The 15,038-nt window shown below is 33.9% G+C and overlaps 1 protein-coding gene across 2 annotated transcripts in view; it reads right to left on the minus strand.

The window, feature by feature from the left end:
• The window catches only part of CEP83 (centrosomal protein 83kDa), a 121,844-nt gene that overhangs the window by 67,713 nt on the left and 39,093 nt on the right, over window positions 1-15,038 (minus strand). Inside the window, exons 3-5 of one of the 2 annotated variants that reach the window (XM_008576577.1) lie at window positions 14,697-14,847; window positions 5,039-5,131; window positions 2,817-2,948 (exon numbers count right to left, since the gene is read on the minus strand). In XM_008576577.1, coding sequence (XP_008574799.1) covers window positions 2,817-2,948; window positions 5,039-5,131; window positions 14,697-14,847 — 376 coding nt within the window. The remainder of the gene's footprint in view (window positions 1-2,816; window positions 2,949-5,038; window positions 5,132-14,696; window positions 14,848-15,038) is intronic. The other variant, XM_008576578.1, reaches the window with a different exon arrangement.

Consider the following 15,038-nt stretch of genomic DNA (forward strand, 5'->3'; position numbering starts at 1 on the left):
TTAAGAATAATTCAAAATTAGAGTCCTAATAACAATAAAAACACAATAGTCCCACTTTTGAATAATGACTGTACATGCAACCTCAGCATTTCATCTGTATCAAGTCCCAGACTTAATATGTTCTTACAGCCAAATGCATTGAGAAAGCATGACATATATTCTTTTAGTACAAAATATCATGAGGGAAATGTGAATTCCTGGAGTTCTTCTTAGAAAAAACTTTAAAAATCTTCCTGAAGCATTTGACTAAGAGCCAACACACTAAAGAACATTCAGTTACTTTTATCTGTAAAAGTGAAAATGCACAAGTATTGTATGAGTCTTTAATTAATGAAAGAAAATCCAATTATTTTTATAACATGAATTCATATATTTTACATTATTTTAAATTATACAATTGAAAGATGGCAAGAGTAGACTCTACTCTGAAGTTCTGAAACTATATTTGTTGTTTTTATAAACTATATTTGAAACTATATTTGCTGCTTCATGATCCACAACCACCTTACCAGGTTTTACTGTTTTTGTGTATAAAAACTGTAGTATGAAGATAAGTAATGGAATGAAATCAAATCCCCAATTATCTACTCAGTAATATTGCTCCTGCATAATCAATTGAGAAGTAGAAGGAAAAGAACTTCTGTCTTATCAGAAAGTCTTACTTTTGTAGCCTCTACTAATTATGGCTTCTTACCTAGCAGTTTATTTTTAGATTCATAAGAGTATTAAAAGATATACCAATTATGAAAATAAATGACACTACTGACCCCTTAAATGTTTTAATGAATATCATTTGGTCTTTCATGGATAAAAAACAGATTAGTCATCAGATTTCAGATACAGGTTTCATTCTTTAAAAAAATAACAAAACTAAAAAACTAGAGAATACAAATAATCATTACCAGATAAATATCATCATTAGATTTTAAAAGTGAAGTATAAAATAAAGCATCACTATACTGAACTTCAGTAGTTACTCCTCAATATCCTAGATCTTCATTTTAAGCTGGAAAACTTTATCATTTCTATTTCCACAAGACAATTTTTTTTTTTTTTTGTCTTTTGTCTTTTTCCGTGTCCGGCCACGGATCGCAACCCTCAGTGTTGCCCCCATACCGGACCGGGGACCGGCAACGGGATCGCAACCCTCGGTGTTGCTCCCGCGCCTCGCTCAGCCAGTGAGCGGGAACCGGTCTGTATGTGGGATCCAAACCCTCGGGCAGGAGCACCGCCGCGCTTCCGAAGCGGCGCACTATCCAGTGCACCACCGGGCCGGCCCCACAAGACAATTTTTAAATGTAGTTTCTTTAAGTCTATCACAATTACAGAGTTGAAATATTTTATAATTACATGTAGTATAGATAAAATTGCAATTGTTGGATGACCCCTAATCAGACTGGCAATTTCAAATCACTGGTAATTTCAAACTTAAAACCCTGGGCTAGGAGTTGGGATACCTGAGTTGGGATGTCTGAGAACTTTTGCTAATCTTGCTGCTGACTTTCTGTGAGGCTTGGAACAATACATTTATCCTATGCCTAAGTTTCCTCATTTAAAATGGAGAAAAATGACAGTCCTGCTCCATCACACTGACATTATAATAAAAATGAGACAATATGTGAATAAAGCATTAAAGCTGTAAAGAACTCTTAAACTGCAAAAAACTATTATAAATACTTACAGTGTTCTGGGTACTGTATCGTTAATTAACTCCAATGATCCAAAGTTCACATAGCTTCTTACATGTGGAACAATCATGGAACAGTTTGCTCAGTGATAAGAATAAATGAGTTTGATCCAAAGAGCACAATTTCAGTGGGTTTTTTGCTTATTTATTATTTTCAATTTTATTTATACTTATTTTTGTGGGGTATAGTGTGTTGTTTCAATACATGCCTATACTGCACAACGATTCACTTACAGTAGACAGCATAGTTTTGTACCCATAAGTCCACAATTTTAGTTTTTATTAGATGCCTAGAATACTGTAAGTATTTAGTAATGGGTAAAGGAAGGTGAGTATATTTTAACTCTTAATTCCAAATAAAGACAATACAATAAATATAAAATGCAGATGTGTTTGTACACAGTATCACAAAACTATAAAACCAAGATTATTTTTATGAATATGACAAGATAAAATTGATATTTATTTCTTTCTGTCCTGAACAATCATCCAAAAACAACATGAGGAATGAAAAACAGAAACCCCATTTTTGGCAAAACTGGGAGACAAACCACAAAATGAGTAGAATGGCTGCCAAAAGCAATGGAGATGGAGTAGGAGTGCATGCTGTAGGCAGCAGAGAGAGATTGTTGCAGCTGCAGACATCAGAAAGAACAAAGTATTCTTCTTGAAGATGATGGTTATACCCTAAAGTATAAACCCTTGTTTAAATCAATGGAAAACAAGGTGCATGGGCTGACAGCTAGAGCTCTCCTGTGCACAGTGTGGTTCCAAGAAGAAGAGGTGACAGTGCTAAATAAGGAATCACACAAACTATACTTACAAAGAGGAGTATGTCGTGGTGGCTATGGGAGACAAAAGACTTTGTGTGATGGAAATCCCAAAGTTGTCTACCTCCATTGGCTGGGGCAAAATAAATGAGAAAAAGAATAGGAAAATCTAACATCAAAACAGAACATTCACAAGAAAAATGTTGATATAGAGCTGATGAAAATCATGAGAAACACTTCACCATTAATTAATAAAACTTAATTATGCAATCACCTCTAATTTGAGATGTACAAAAATATATCATCATAAAAATTTTATTGAAAAGAACAATAAGTAATAAACTAGTATAGCCACTCACCTCTGATTCATATTTTATTTTTTCTTCTTCTAAAATACGTGTGAATTTTTCTTTCTGGTGTTCAAATTCTGATTTGAGAAATGTATGTTCATAGCGAAGCTTATTATACTCAGCTCTATACTTTTCCACTTCCTAAATTTAAAAGAGGTTGCAATTTATCAAAAATTTATAAATGAAATTTTCACTCACTCCAAAAATCACTTCTGCAAATATGATTTTAAACTACATTATACTGAGAGTCATTCTAAAAATAAAACATAAATTTAACGTAAATACAAATGAACCTTGGAAAAGTCCTCATGCAAGTATCTTACATACAGAACTGGTACATTCCTGAGAAGGTACCAATAAAGCAAATTACCATTCATTTATCCTTATTTCTTCACAGATTCTCATTATAATAAAAATGTATAGCAGGACAAAAGTTTTGACCTCTGGGCTTAATAAAGTAATATTTAAGAATGTGGCACGGAGTTGGGGGGAGAAGTGGTGGACTCACGGGTACAAAACTATGCTATCTACACTAAGTGAATCACTGTACAGTATATGCGTGTATTAAAAACAATACAGTGTACTCCACAAAAATGTACAAGTAAATGTTAAAATTTTTTAAAAAGAAAAAATAAAGAATGCAGCTAGATAAAAATATAGCTAGATTAAAAAAAAACTATAATAAAGTATAAACTACCTCCCAAATGTCAGACAAGATGAATTCAAAATTAATAAAAAGTTATTTGAATATTTAGTACATTAACTTAAGGTTCAATCAAATATTTCAAGACAGTTAAACTCAACACACCAGCCTGAAGCATACATGTAGCACCATCTCTCCTGACTATCCAGGAACCTGTACAATTCTCTGGGGTGCTCTAATCCTGCTTCTTAACACTCTATGAAAGCTGCTAGCATACTGAATACTCAACAAGAAACTTAGGCAATAGAGCAAAAAGATGCAGGAGACACTATTTCAACACACATCAGGAAATTAGGTAATGAGGAAAGCATATCTCCTAAAATACTCAGCTCAAAAAAAGAAAAGAAAATACTCAGCTTACTGTAAATCTTTAGTTGAAAGACTTCTAAGCCAGTTTACAAGCCAAGAAAATAGGCTTAATTATTTTATTTGTTTTAATTTTAAAAAAACAAAAACAAAACGCTTTTACTTAACTTGATCACCTACCTTGGGTCTTAGTGATTTTATTTCCAAAATTAAATCTACTCCCAAACCATAATGCTTTGCCTCTACAAGTGTATTTAAAAGGTCATAATATCAAGCCAGTAAGCTGTTATAAAAAATGACTCCACAGTTGTTTTGTACAATGGCAGCATTACAAGACTAAAGGGGTCCATTTTGAAGGGGACAATAATCATCTGTATGTATAAGGCCCAGTGTATTTGTTAAATAAGGTAACATATAAAATGTATGGCATAGTACCTAATATACTTAATATCTGCAGTCTTTTCCAGTCCCCTCTATTAAACATTTAGTCCATTTCATGAAAGGAAACTAGTCTCAATCTGAAGTAAAACTATAATAAATTTTTACTTGTCTAAAGTTACAAGAAATTCATTCTTTCATTTAACAAATATTAAATTGAGCACCTACTGTATGCCATGAACTGTTCTATTTGAAATATACCAGTAAACAAAACAAATAAAGGTTCCTCCTCTCACGCAACTTCCATTCTAGAGGTGGCAAACAGAAAATAAGCAGAATACATAAGTAAATTATACAGCACATTAGAAGATAATATGTACTAGAGAAAAAATAAAAAATAGAACAGGGTGGGGGGATCAAAAGATCTAAATAGTGATGTGAAAGGCAGGTTGCAATATTAAATGGGGTTATGAGGGACAAACAAGGTAGGCCTCATTGAGAAAGTGACATTTTAGCAAAGACTTAGAAGAGATGAAGAAGTAGCCAAGAACTATCTGGAAGGAAAGAATTCAAGGCAGAAGTAACACTAAAGCAAAGGCTCATGAACTGCTCTATTTCTGGAGCATCAAAGAAATACCAGGAAGCCAGTGTGGATGGAGGAGACAGGACAGAGAGGTAATGGAGTACAATCCTGTGAAGCCTTAGAGGCTACTGTAAGGACTCTGAGTAAAAAGGGGAGCTATTGCAGGGTTTTTGAGTAGGGAAATGATGCTTTCCACCAAGACTTTTGTGAGGATAAATGAAGATAAATCACATGAATATAAATGCATAGTAAATTACTTACTTCATCTAGATTCCGAAAACGCTCTCTCATTGGAGTTTCTAATTCTTGTTGTATTTGGGCTCTTAACAATTCCAATTTTTGTGGAGTTAATGCCTAATATGTAGAAAAATATAAACAATTTGAAATACGAAATCACAACTATTAAAAACAAGAATTTTCCAAATGTCAAAGCCTCTCTTCTAAATATAACAATGGAAATTCAATTCATAAAGGTTTTCACAATAGAGCTAATTTTACAGTAATCACTATATAAACAGAATCATCATTTGAAACAATACTTTAAGAATCTCAATTTCAGGCTCTCAGAGATGTCAAAAATTCCATTAATACAAGGTAAAGACAAGTCACTGACTATTATTGTTATTGTTAGGAATAACTATGTTGGCAGCTTAGGCATTCATGTTGGATACAATTGCTGATAGCCTAGTTATTTTCTTAAGCAACCAAAATAAAAGTGGAATAATTTTGTATACCAAAGAGAATTCGTCAGACATTTTCAATTGGATTTTTATTCTGATTTTTATTCTGACCATCAAAACTAATTTGGGGGCCGGCCCGGTGGCGCACTGGATAAGTGCGCCGCTTGGGAAGCGCGGCGGCGCTCCCGCCCGAGGGTTCGGATCCCACAAACAGACCGGTTCCCACTCACTGGCTGAGCGAGGCGCGGGAGCGACACCAAGGGTTGCAATCCCGTTGCCGGTCCGGTACGGGGGCAACACTGAGGGTTGCGATCTGTTGCTGGACATGGAAAAAAAAAAAAAAAAAAAAAAAAAAAAAAAAAAAAAACTAATTTGGGCTTCTCACTGTCATACTTTCTCAAGAACTCATATTTCAATAAGTAATGAAATATTTGTGTAAGCTCCATATAAGCAGACACAGTCTTTATTGACCTTTTATTCCCAACACTTCCCACCACTGCCTGGCACACAGGAACCACTCAAGTATTACTTCATGAATGAATAAATGAATGAATGAATGAATAAACAAACACTGGTTGCAAAATATCTACAGTTTGTATTTATTTGAACTCTATAAAAATGAGAATAATAATCATTTAATTCATTTACTCATCAATATTACAAATATTTTGTTCAAAATATTTTACTGAATGAAAGCCTACTTTATATAAAGCATTGTACAACATGCTATGATCTACATACATACCTTACATGCATTAAGTTATTTAATCCCCACAACAATCTTGCAACGTAGCACACACACAGTCTAAATAACTTTCTAAAGATCACAGAGACTCTCATGAAGCATGCATCTTCCCATAAGAATTTCAATCTTTGGTATGAAAAATAACTCATACACAGAAGTAACTATAAAAGTAGGCAATATAGGCTTACCAGACAGGTGAAGACAAAGAGAAAAGATATTTAGGAGAGAAAAAATAACACATCAAAGAAATGGGAAGGCTAAAGCTTAGGTAGAACTCAAACCTGAAAACAGATAAAATTTTAATTTGCCTATGGTGGCAGGGACTGCATTGGAGAAGAGTGATTCTCAAAGAAGTTAAAGGCATTTTGGATAGGACTACACTAAGCACTATAGGGAATTTAGAACCCTGGGTCCTTGTGCCTCAATGCTTGGAGGTACCTCTAGACACTGTGACAATCAAGGCCATGCTGACACATTTCCAAATGCCACCTAGGAGAGCTACAGCCTGTCTGGGAATGCAAGAGAAAGAAACTGGAGCAAAAGAGTGGAAGGTTCCTGAATACCAGGTTCAGACTCTTATAATTTATTCAATAGCATTTACTTTTAAAAAACTATTTTATTTATAAAATAACTAATTTAAATAAATTTCAATTACATAAAATAATTCAAACAAAACAAAATACAATATGAAAAAATGTCTTCTCACTTCAGTCATCCAGTCTCCCTCTATAGAAACAATCATTGTTAATAATTTCTTAGGCATACTTCCTAAAACAATCTACATATATAAGCATATGAGCCACATTTAAATTTTACATTAAAAAGAGACATATACATTTTTATGTATCTTGCTTATTCACTGAAGCTTGTTAAGCTTAAGAATAACACCACTATATCTATATTTCAGGAAGAAGCAAGATGAATCAAAAGGTTTGGTGGGAGAGAAGTGGCAGCTATAGGAAGCAGAGGTAGTTAACGGGGCTAGAGAAACCAGATAGAAAGCTCATGTCATAATCTGGTTTATGGTGTCAAGTATGGGTGATAATATCAATAGTTAAAGCTAAGAAGAGATGTAATTAAAAGAGATTACCTGAAACAGATAAAGCTTATTTGGATCCTGTTTCAAATAAGCCAACTTAAAAAATAAATGAACAAGCATGCAAAACCAGGAAAATTAAGGAAATCTGAACAAAGATAGGTTATTAAAATGCATTAAGAAATAAGTATTTGAAGTAAAGGTATTGTGGTTATGCTTTTAAAAGAGTGCTTGCCTTGGTATGTAATAGAGATATATACTAAATTATTTAGGATTGAAATAATATGATCTGATGCAAGATAATCCAGTGGAAATACGGATATACACAAAAGAATGAAAAACAATGAAATTGGTAGCTACACAGGTAAATATGGTTTTTTTTATTATTTAAATCTATTTAAAAGATAATGGACATTTTAAACAAAAATAATAACAATCTAGTGAGGGGTTTATGGCTGGGGCAGGCAGAGAGAACTTATAGTCTATAAACCCCAAAGTGAAAGATATATGCTATAAAGCCTAAAGCAACATTTTAAATAACACAAAGAATTAAAGCTAATAAGCCAACAAAGTAGAAAAACTGGAGACAAAAAAAATTTAAAAATATTAAGGAAAAAACTGAAAAGGAAAACAAAACATATGGAACAAATAGAAAACAAATAGCAAGATTACAGATTTAAATCTAATTATATTAATAATCACAGAAAGTACAAAAAGCCTAAACACTCCAATTAAAAGGCAGAGATAGGTAGAACAAATGACAGAAATATACACTATATTTTCTTAAAGAACATTTAAATAAACATGCACTGAGTGTCTAATACTGAAAGAATAAATCATTGTCCCTGTAAGTCATAAGAAAAATCTGCAAATTAAAAAAAAAATCAGTAAAGAACAATGTGCATGCATACTTTGACTATAGAATCAAGTATTTAAATCATCAGGACTATGAATAATATAGATACACTAACTAATCTTTAATTATCACATTAAGCTCATATAACTGAATTTTTATTACTATTAATAAAGAATGTCCTCTGGGTTAAAGATGCATTACAACTACCTGCATGCTCTATATCTTTATTTTTATATCCTACAAATGTTAATTCTGTGTACATGTAAGATCTTTTCTTTATCAAAGAAGAATTCAATTTGGACTACCAAAATAAATAAGTATGAGGTTATGCATATATAAATTAGTCTGATTTAGCCATCCCATAATGTATACATATATTAAAAAATCACATTATATACCATAAATATATACGAGGGGTCTTCAGAAGTTCATGGAAAATGCATATTATGAAAAAACTACACATGGATTGACAAATATTTCTGCACCAAAATAACCTCATACTAATTTGTTATAACATGTCTCAGCAGAATCTAGTTTGAGGCACTAAGAAGGTTAAGACATCAGTTCAAAAAGAGCCCCTATCAGTTCGAAAAGAGTCCCTATCAGAGCAATATGAATTCTGCTAAAACTGAAGCAAGAACAAACATCAAATTTATCGTGAAGCTTGGATAGAAGAACACTGAAATCACTAATGCTTTCCAAAATTTTATGGGAATGATGCCCCAAAGAAATCAGCCATTTACAAATGGATAACTCATTCTAAGAAGAGAGGAGACAATGTTAAAGATAAAACCTACAGTGGCAGACCATCCACATCAATTTGCAAGAAAAAAATTAATCTTGCTCATGCCCTAATTGAAGAGGACCAATGATGAACAACAGAAACAATAGCCAACACCACAGTCATCTCAACTGGTTCAGCTTAAACAATTCTGACTGAAAACTTTAAGGTGAGCAAATTTTCCACTTGATGGGTGCCAGAACTGTTGCGCCCAGGTGAGCTGCAGACAAGAGCAGAGCTTTCATGTGAGGTCAAAATCCCAAAACGTTTCTTTGAAGAATTTTAACATGGCCTTATCAGTACAATCCTGAAGACAAAGCACAATCAAAGCTATGGCTATCAAGAGATCAGAGTGGTCCCATCAAAGCAAAAGTGGACTGGTCTAGAGCAAAAGCGATGCAACAGTTTTTTGGGCTGCTCAAGGCATTTTCCTTGTTGACTTTCTGGGGGGCCAAACTTCATAACACCTTCTTATTATGAAAGTGTTTTGAGAAAGTTAGCCACAGTTTTAGCAGAAAAATGCCTGGGAAAGCATCACCAGAGAGTCCTTCTCCATCACAACAATGCTCCTTCTCATTCCTCTCATCAAAGGCAATTTTATGAGAATTTCAATGGGAAATTAGTAGACATCCACCTTCCAGTCCTGATTTGGCTCCTTCTGACTTCTTTTTGTTTCCTAATGTCAAGTTTGGCCTAAAGGTTTCTTCAGACATAGGAATTGTAATCTAACTTGATGTGTAAACAGATTATAATCTACTCTTGTAAACTAACATGGTGTGCAAACAGACTAACCTATTCTTGTCTCAGCCAACTACAGGTAGGCAACCATTCTGTATCTCACTTCCATTTTCTGTACGCCACTGCCCTTTTTTTGTCTTAAATTTTAGCCAACCACACGGCAGCCCCAGAATCGCTCTGAACCTATTCTGGTTCTGGTGTCTGCCTGATTCGCAAATCATTCTTTGCTCAGTTAAACTCTGTTAAATTTAACTTGTCTAAAGTTTTTCTTTTAACACTAATCTTAAACAATCTTTATAGGGCATCCATTTTTCTTCAGTTAAAAATGTAAAAAAGACTGCATTGACATTGTTAAATTCCCAGGACTCTCAGTACTCTAGGGAAGGACCAAATGGTTGGTATCATCACTTACAAAGTGTCTTAAACTTGATGGATCTTATGTTGAGAAATAAAGTTTATATTTTTTATTTTTATCTTTTAATTCCATTTTTTCCACAAACTTTGAAGTCCTCTCATATAATTTTTACTCATCAATTTAAAAAAAGTAAAAGAAAAAAGGATTCAATTTGGTTCATATGCTGTTAACAAGTAACTAATGCTACAGGTTTCACTATTTAGAACAATGAAATGTAGATTTAAACACAAAGGAGGGCCGGCCCCATGGCTCACTTGGGAGAGTGTGGCGCTGGTAGTGCCAAGGACGCGGGTTCAGATCCTATGTAGGGATGGCCGGTGTGCTCACTGTCTGAGCGTGGTGCAGACAACACTGTGCTGAGGGTTGCGATCCCCTCACCGGTCAGAAAAAAAAAAATACACAAAGGATTATCTTGTTAACTCTAGCTAAACACCAAACTAAATTAACTACAACATATTTTGAATACATTGATTACTGAGGTTTTACTAAATATGAAAAGCTTAAGAGACTTAAAGAGATATCTCAGAATCCTTCCTTGCTCCCATTCATTAATTTTTAAATAGTCTGCCCCTCTTCACTAATCATGAGCTCCTAAAAGGGTAAGAATTGTATTTTATCAATTATATTGAGACTTGTGCTTTGGTGCCTTACATTTATTGTTTCTGATTTTTATAACTGTTATACCTGTTTTACAGATTTAAAAATACACATATTAAAACAAACAAAAGGTTTGAGGGAGCTTATTGTCAGGCACAGGCTCCATCTTGTCAAGGTGAAATGATCTCCTGAAAATTTGCTGACAACCTGCAGAAGGCACATGGCAAAACAAAGAGAAACAGGCTGACCTATGCGCACTACTCTGTACAGTGAAACAGCTGCACAATATCCATGCAGCTCCTAATGTTATTTGTTCAATTATATCACAGATACCTCTTAGAAACAACAGTGCTTTAAATCCTATACAATTCTGTAAGGATGTACATCTCATCTTTGGTCTGGGCCACCTAACAACAACAAACAAGGGTGGCTTCCTCTGATCTATGAGGTCCCTGACAAAGAGTCTCTAAGATTTTTTTTCTTTATCCCCTAGGAATCTTATTAAAAACAAGCAAACACATAATAAAATCTCACTCCCCCTTACCCCTCCCTGATCCCACCAAAGCACACAGAAACCAAAGACACAGAGGATTTCCCCATCCCATCTGAGGAGAAATCATTCTGTGTCTTAGACTTCTAATGGAATATTGCCACGATTTGTCTCGAAAGAAACTTAAATAATGCTTTATCATACAACAGTCTAGGTGTCATTACCTATATTAAAATCTATTTTAAAAAAACTTTAACACTCTGATACTTGCCATATTAATAATATAAAATAGGCCAATCTTTTTCAAAGAATTTTTTAATTTAAGAGGGCAAATATTGCTGTGCCAAAAATTCTTAATAAGTTAATGAATGAAACTGAGTTAATACATTTAGATCTGAGCTTTCTAGAAGCCAAAATAAAATGGGAAACATACTGGGCTATATTGTTTTCATTTCCTGGCACAAAAAGAGCATATACATTCTTAGCAAAGTTTTTGTGTTTTTTCAGTTTTATCAGAAATATACAAAATGACTCCACATTTTAAGAAAAAGTCTTGGTAACATGGTACATAGTAATAATAGCTAACATGTACTGATCACTTACTGCATCAAAGCACTGTACTAACACTTCCTATGCACTGTCTCATTTCCTCCTTACAATCACCTTAGGAGCTAGGTACTATTATCATTCTTAACACTACTAATGCAGAAATGTTCTTTAAATGAATGTCTTGTATATCTTTTTTCTATAAAAGCCAAAGTGGTGATATTAAATCTTAGAAAAAGGCATTTTTGTAGGTAGACAATACATGTGTATTTTTAAAATAATCATCTTTCACAGACTTCACTGAAATATTTCTTACTGATTTTACTTTGTTGAATCTACTTTTCTTAACTTACAATTTGAACAAATTACAAACATCAATTAAAGCTAATAGCTAAATTGCTCCTATGTGTGTATATAATATTTGTGATGTTTCTTTAACTTATTTTTGCCAGATAAATATCACACAGAAACCAAATGTTTATTTTGAAAAACAGAAACTTAATAGATATATTTGTCAGCAAACATTTGAGAGGTTATCACACGGAGGAACTGCCAAAGTCATCTTGTATAGATCTAAGGAAGAGTCTAAGAACCCACAGCAAAGCTACAGGGATAATGGTTTCATTTCAATATGGGAGAAAATGTTTAACATACTCCAATCCATAAATGGAACTGAATCACTTTAAAAAGTTCACTAGGTTCTCTAGTAATAAAGGTGCTGAAGCAGAAAATGAAAAGTCCTTTTTAGATGTTCTAAAAAGGAATTCCACTTTGGATAGTGTGTTAGTTTCCTAAGCTGCCATAACAAAATACCACAAATTGGGTGGCTTAAGACAACAGAAATTTATCGTCTCACAGCTCTGGAAGCTAGAAGTCTGAAATCAAGCCGTTGGCAAGGCCATGTTCCTTCTGAAACCTACAGGGAAGAATCCTTCTTTGCCTCTTCCTAGTTTCTGGTGGTTTGCTGGCTCGCAGCTACAGCATTCAAATTACATGTCCATCATTACATAACATTCCCCCCAGTCCAAATTGTTTGTCTCCCTTCTCTTCTTATAAGGACACTAACCATATTGGGTTAAAGGCCCACAATACCCCAGTATGACCTCATCAACTTAATTAATTCTATCTGTAATGACCCTATTTCTAAATAACATCACATTCTGAGGTACTAGGGGTCAGGACTTCAACATATCCTTTGGGTGATATCAACCCATAACAGATATGAAGGGAAGACTACATGATTATCAAGTCTAAGACACTGAGGCTATAGTGTCATATAGTCATATAGTGTCATAGAATGTATGAGACAGGAAATGCAATATTATATTGTATATAAACAGAACAACAATCCCAATTCATTCATTTATTCATGTCATTCATTCGAAAAATATATATTTGCTAGGCATTGTCCTAAACACTGAAGACACACTGAAAAAAAGTTCCTGCCCTCGGGGCCGGCCCGGTGGCACACTGGAGAGTGCGCGCTTGGGAGCGCGGCGGTGCTCCTGCCGAGGTTTCGGATTCCATGTGGAGACCGGTTCCCACTCACTGGCTGAGCGCGGTGTGGGCGCAACACTGAGGGTTGCGATCCCGTTGCCGATCAGTAAAAAAAGACAAAAAGGAAAAAAAAAAAAAAAAAAAGTTCCTGCCCTCAAGGAGCCTGCATTCAAACGGAATGAAAATGTCATCATAGTATCTACTTTGTGCCAGGCACTGTAGCAAAAATGTATGTTATTAGCCTCACAACAACCTCTGTTAGATAGAAACTTTTATCCCCTTTACCACATGGGAAAAGAAAGGCATAGAGACATAGTTACTTGTTAAAGGTCATCATCTTCTTGATGAACTCGCCCTTGTTTCATTATAAAATGTCCTTATCTTTAGTAATATTCTGCCTTGAAGTCTATTTTAATCTGATATTAAGCCTCTTTGGCCTCCTTAAGCTCACTTTCTGTATGTGCTTGGTACAAATAAAATGTTTAGACATTATTAGCAAGAGACAGAATAATTAAATTTGCAATGCCTGAAAAATATCTCATATACCTCGGGTTCAGCATTTACAGCTTCCATTCATATAGGCCCCTCAATTTTTGCAAAACAAATTAATCCACTGATTGCATAGGCTTAAATTACACTTCTCTCTTCAACTCACATTTCTGAGGTTTTATTTAAATGTCCCAAATAAACCTAGGAATGAAACAGTGAGCATATTGGAGGCTCCAACCCAAGTTTAGTGGTATTCCCAACAATGGAAGATTTCAAGATACTGAATAACAAATTTCCAAGGCTGCTGTCAAAGGAAAACTATAAACTGGTTGACATGCCAAACTAGATAATCTGAAAGATGTCTTTCTACTCTATGAAAGTATGACTCCAGTACTAATACCTTATTATTTAAACCAAGCACATTCTTAGGCAGAAATACACAGTTAGTGCTATTCAGAGATTAAATGAGTATAGAATAATATCATTCATTAATACGTATTAAATTGAATTTTATAGTAAATCTGACTGGAGTTGAAACTTATCTTTGCTCTACTTTTCAGGCAAAAAATGAATAGTGTGAAAAATATCTAAAGAAATAGTTCAGTACTTTAGTACCACTTGTCTTTTGCTTCAGAAACCCATTTACCTTACAACGTGCACATAAGTTGTATACATATTGTTTTTACAGTCTCTTTTAAGAACCTTCTGAAAAATAACTATTAGCTTTCTTAGATTACAAAAATTAGTAAATCTTTTAAAAAATATTATTTAATTCTGAATTTTCATCAATTCAAACTGGACTTTCCTCTAATTATTCTGAATGGTGAAATATTATTTAAATCACAATAGGTAATATACACAATTTACACAAAATAACAATATCATGACTACCCTACCTGGCAGCTAATATTCTAGAATATATGAAGGAAGACCAAATTATACCACTTAGAGATACAGCAAAACAATCACTAAGGATATAGAGAATTTACCAAGTTCACCGAACTACTTACTTCCACTAAACATCTGACTACTTTTATACTAACTCTCACCTGCATCATCATTTTTTCTAAGACTTCAGTTTTCTCTAATAATTCTCCTCTTAGCTCTTCAAACATCAGCTGAAATTTTTCCTGTTGAGTTTGCTTTTCATTTAACAGGTGCTTGAGTTCATTTTGTAACTTTATGCACTCATCCTGCAACCTGATTTTTTAAAAAAGAAGAATTCAATTTTAAGTTCTTTCTAATTGCATTACTTTATGTAAAGTCAACTAACACCACAGAAAAACAAAACCAATATCATAGATTCATAAACATCTTTTCTTTACAGAGTTTCGTTTTATTATTAACACTGTAGCTTCTGAATGCAATTTTACTTCAAGGGGAAAAGACGC

The sequence above is a fragment of the Galeopterus variegatus genome, unplaced genomic scaffold, assembly GCF_000696425.1.
Source record: "Galeopterus variegatus unplaced genomic scaffold, G_variegatus-3.0.2 Scaffold1368, whole genome shotgun sequence".
In the NCBI taxonomy this organism is placed as follows: Eukaryota; Metazoa; Chordata; class Mammalia; order Dermoptera; family Cynocephalidae; genus Galeopterus; species Galeopterus variegatus.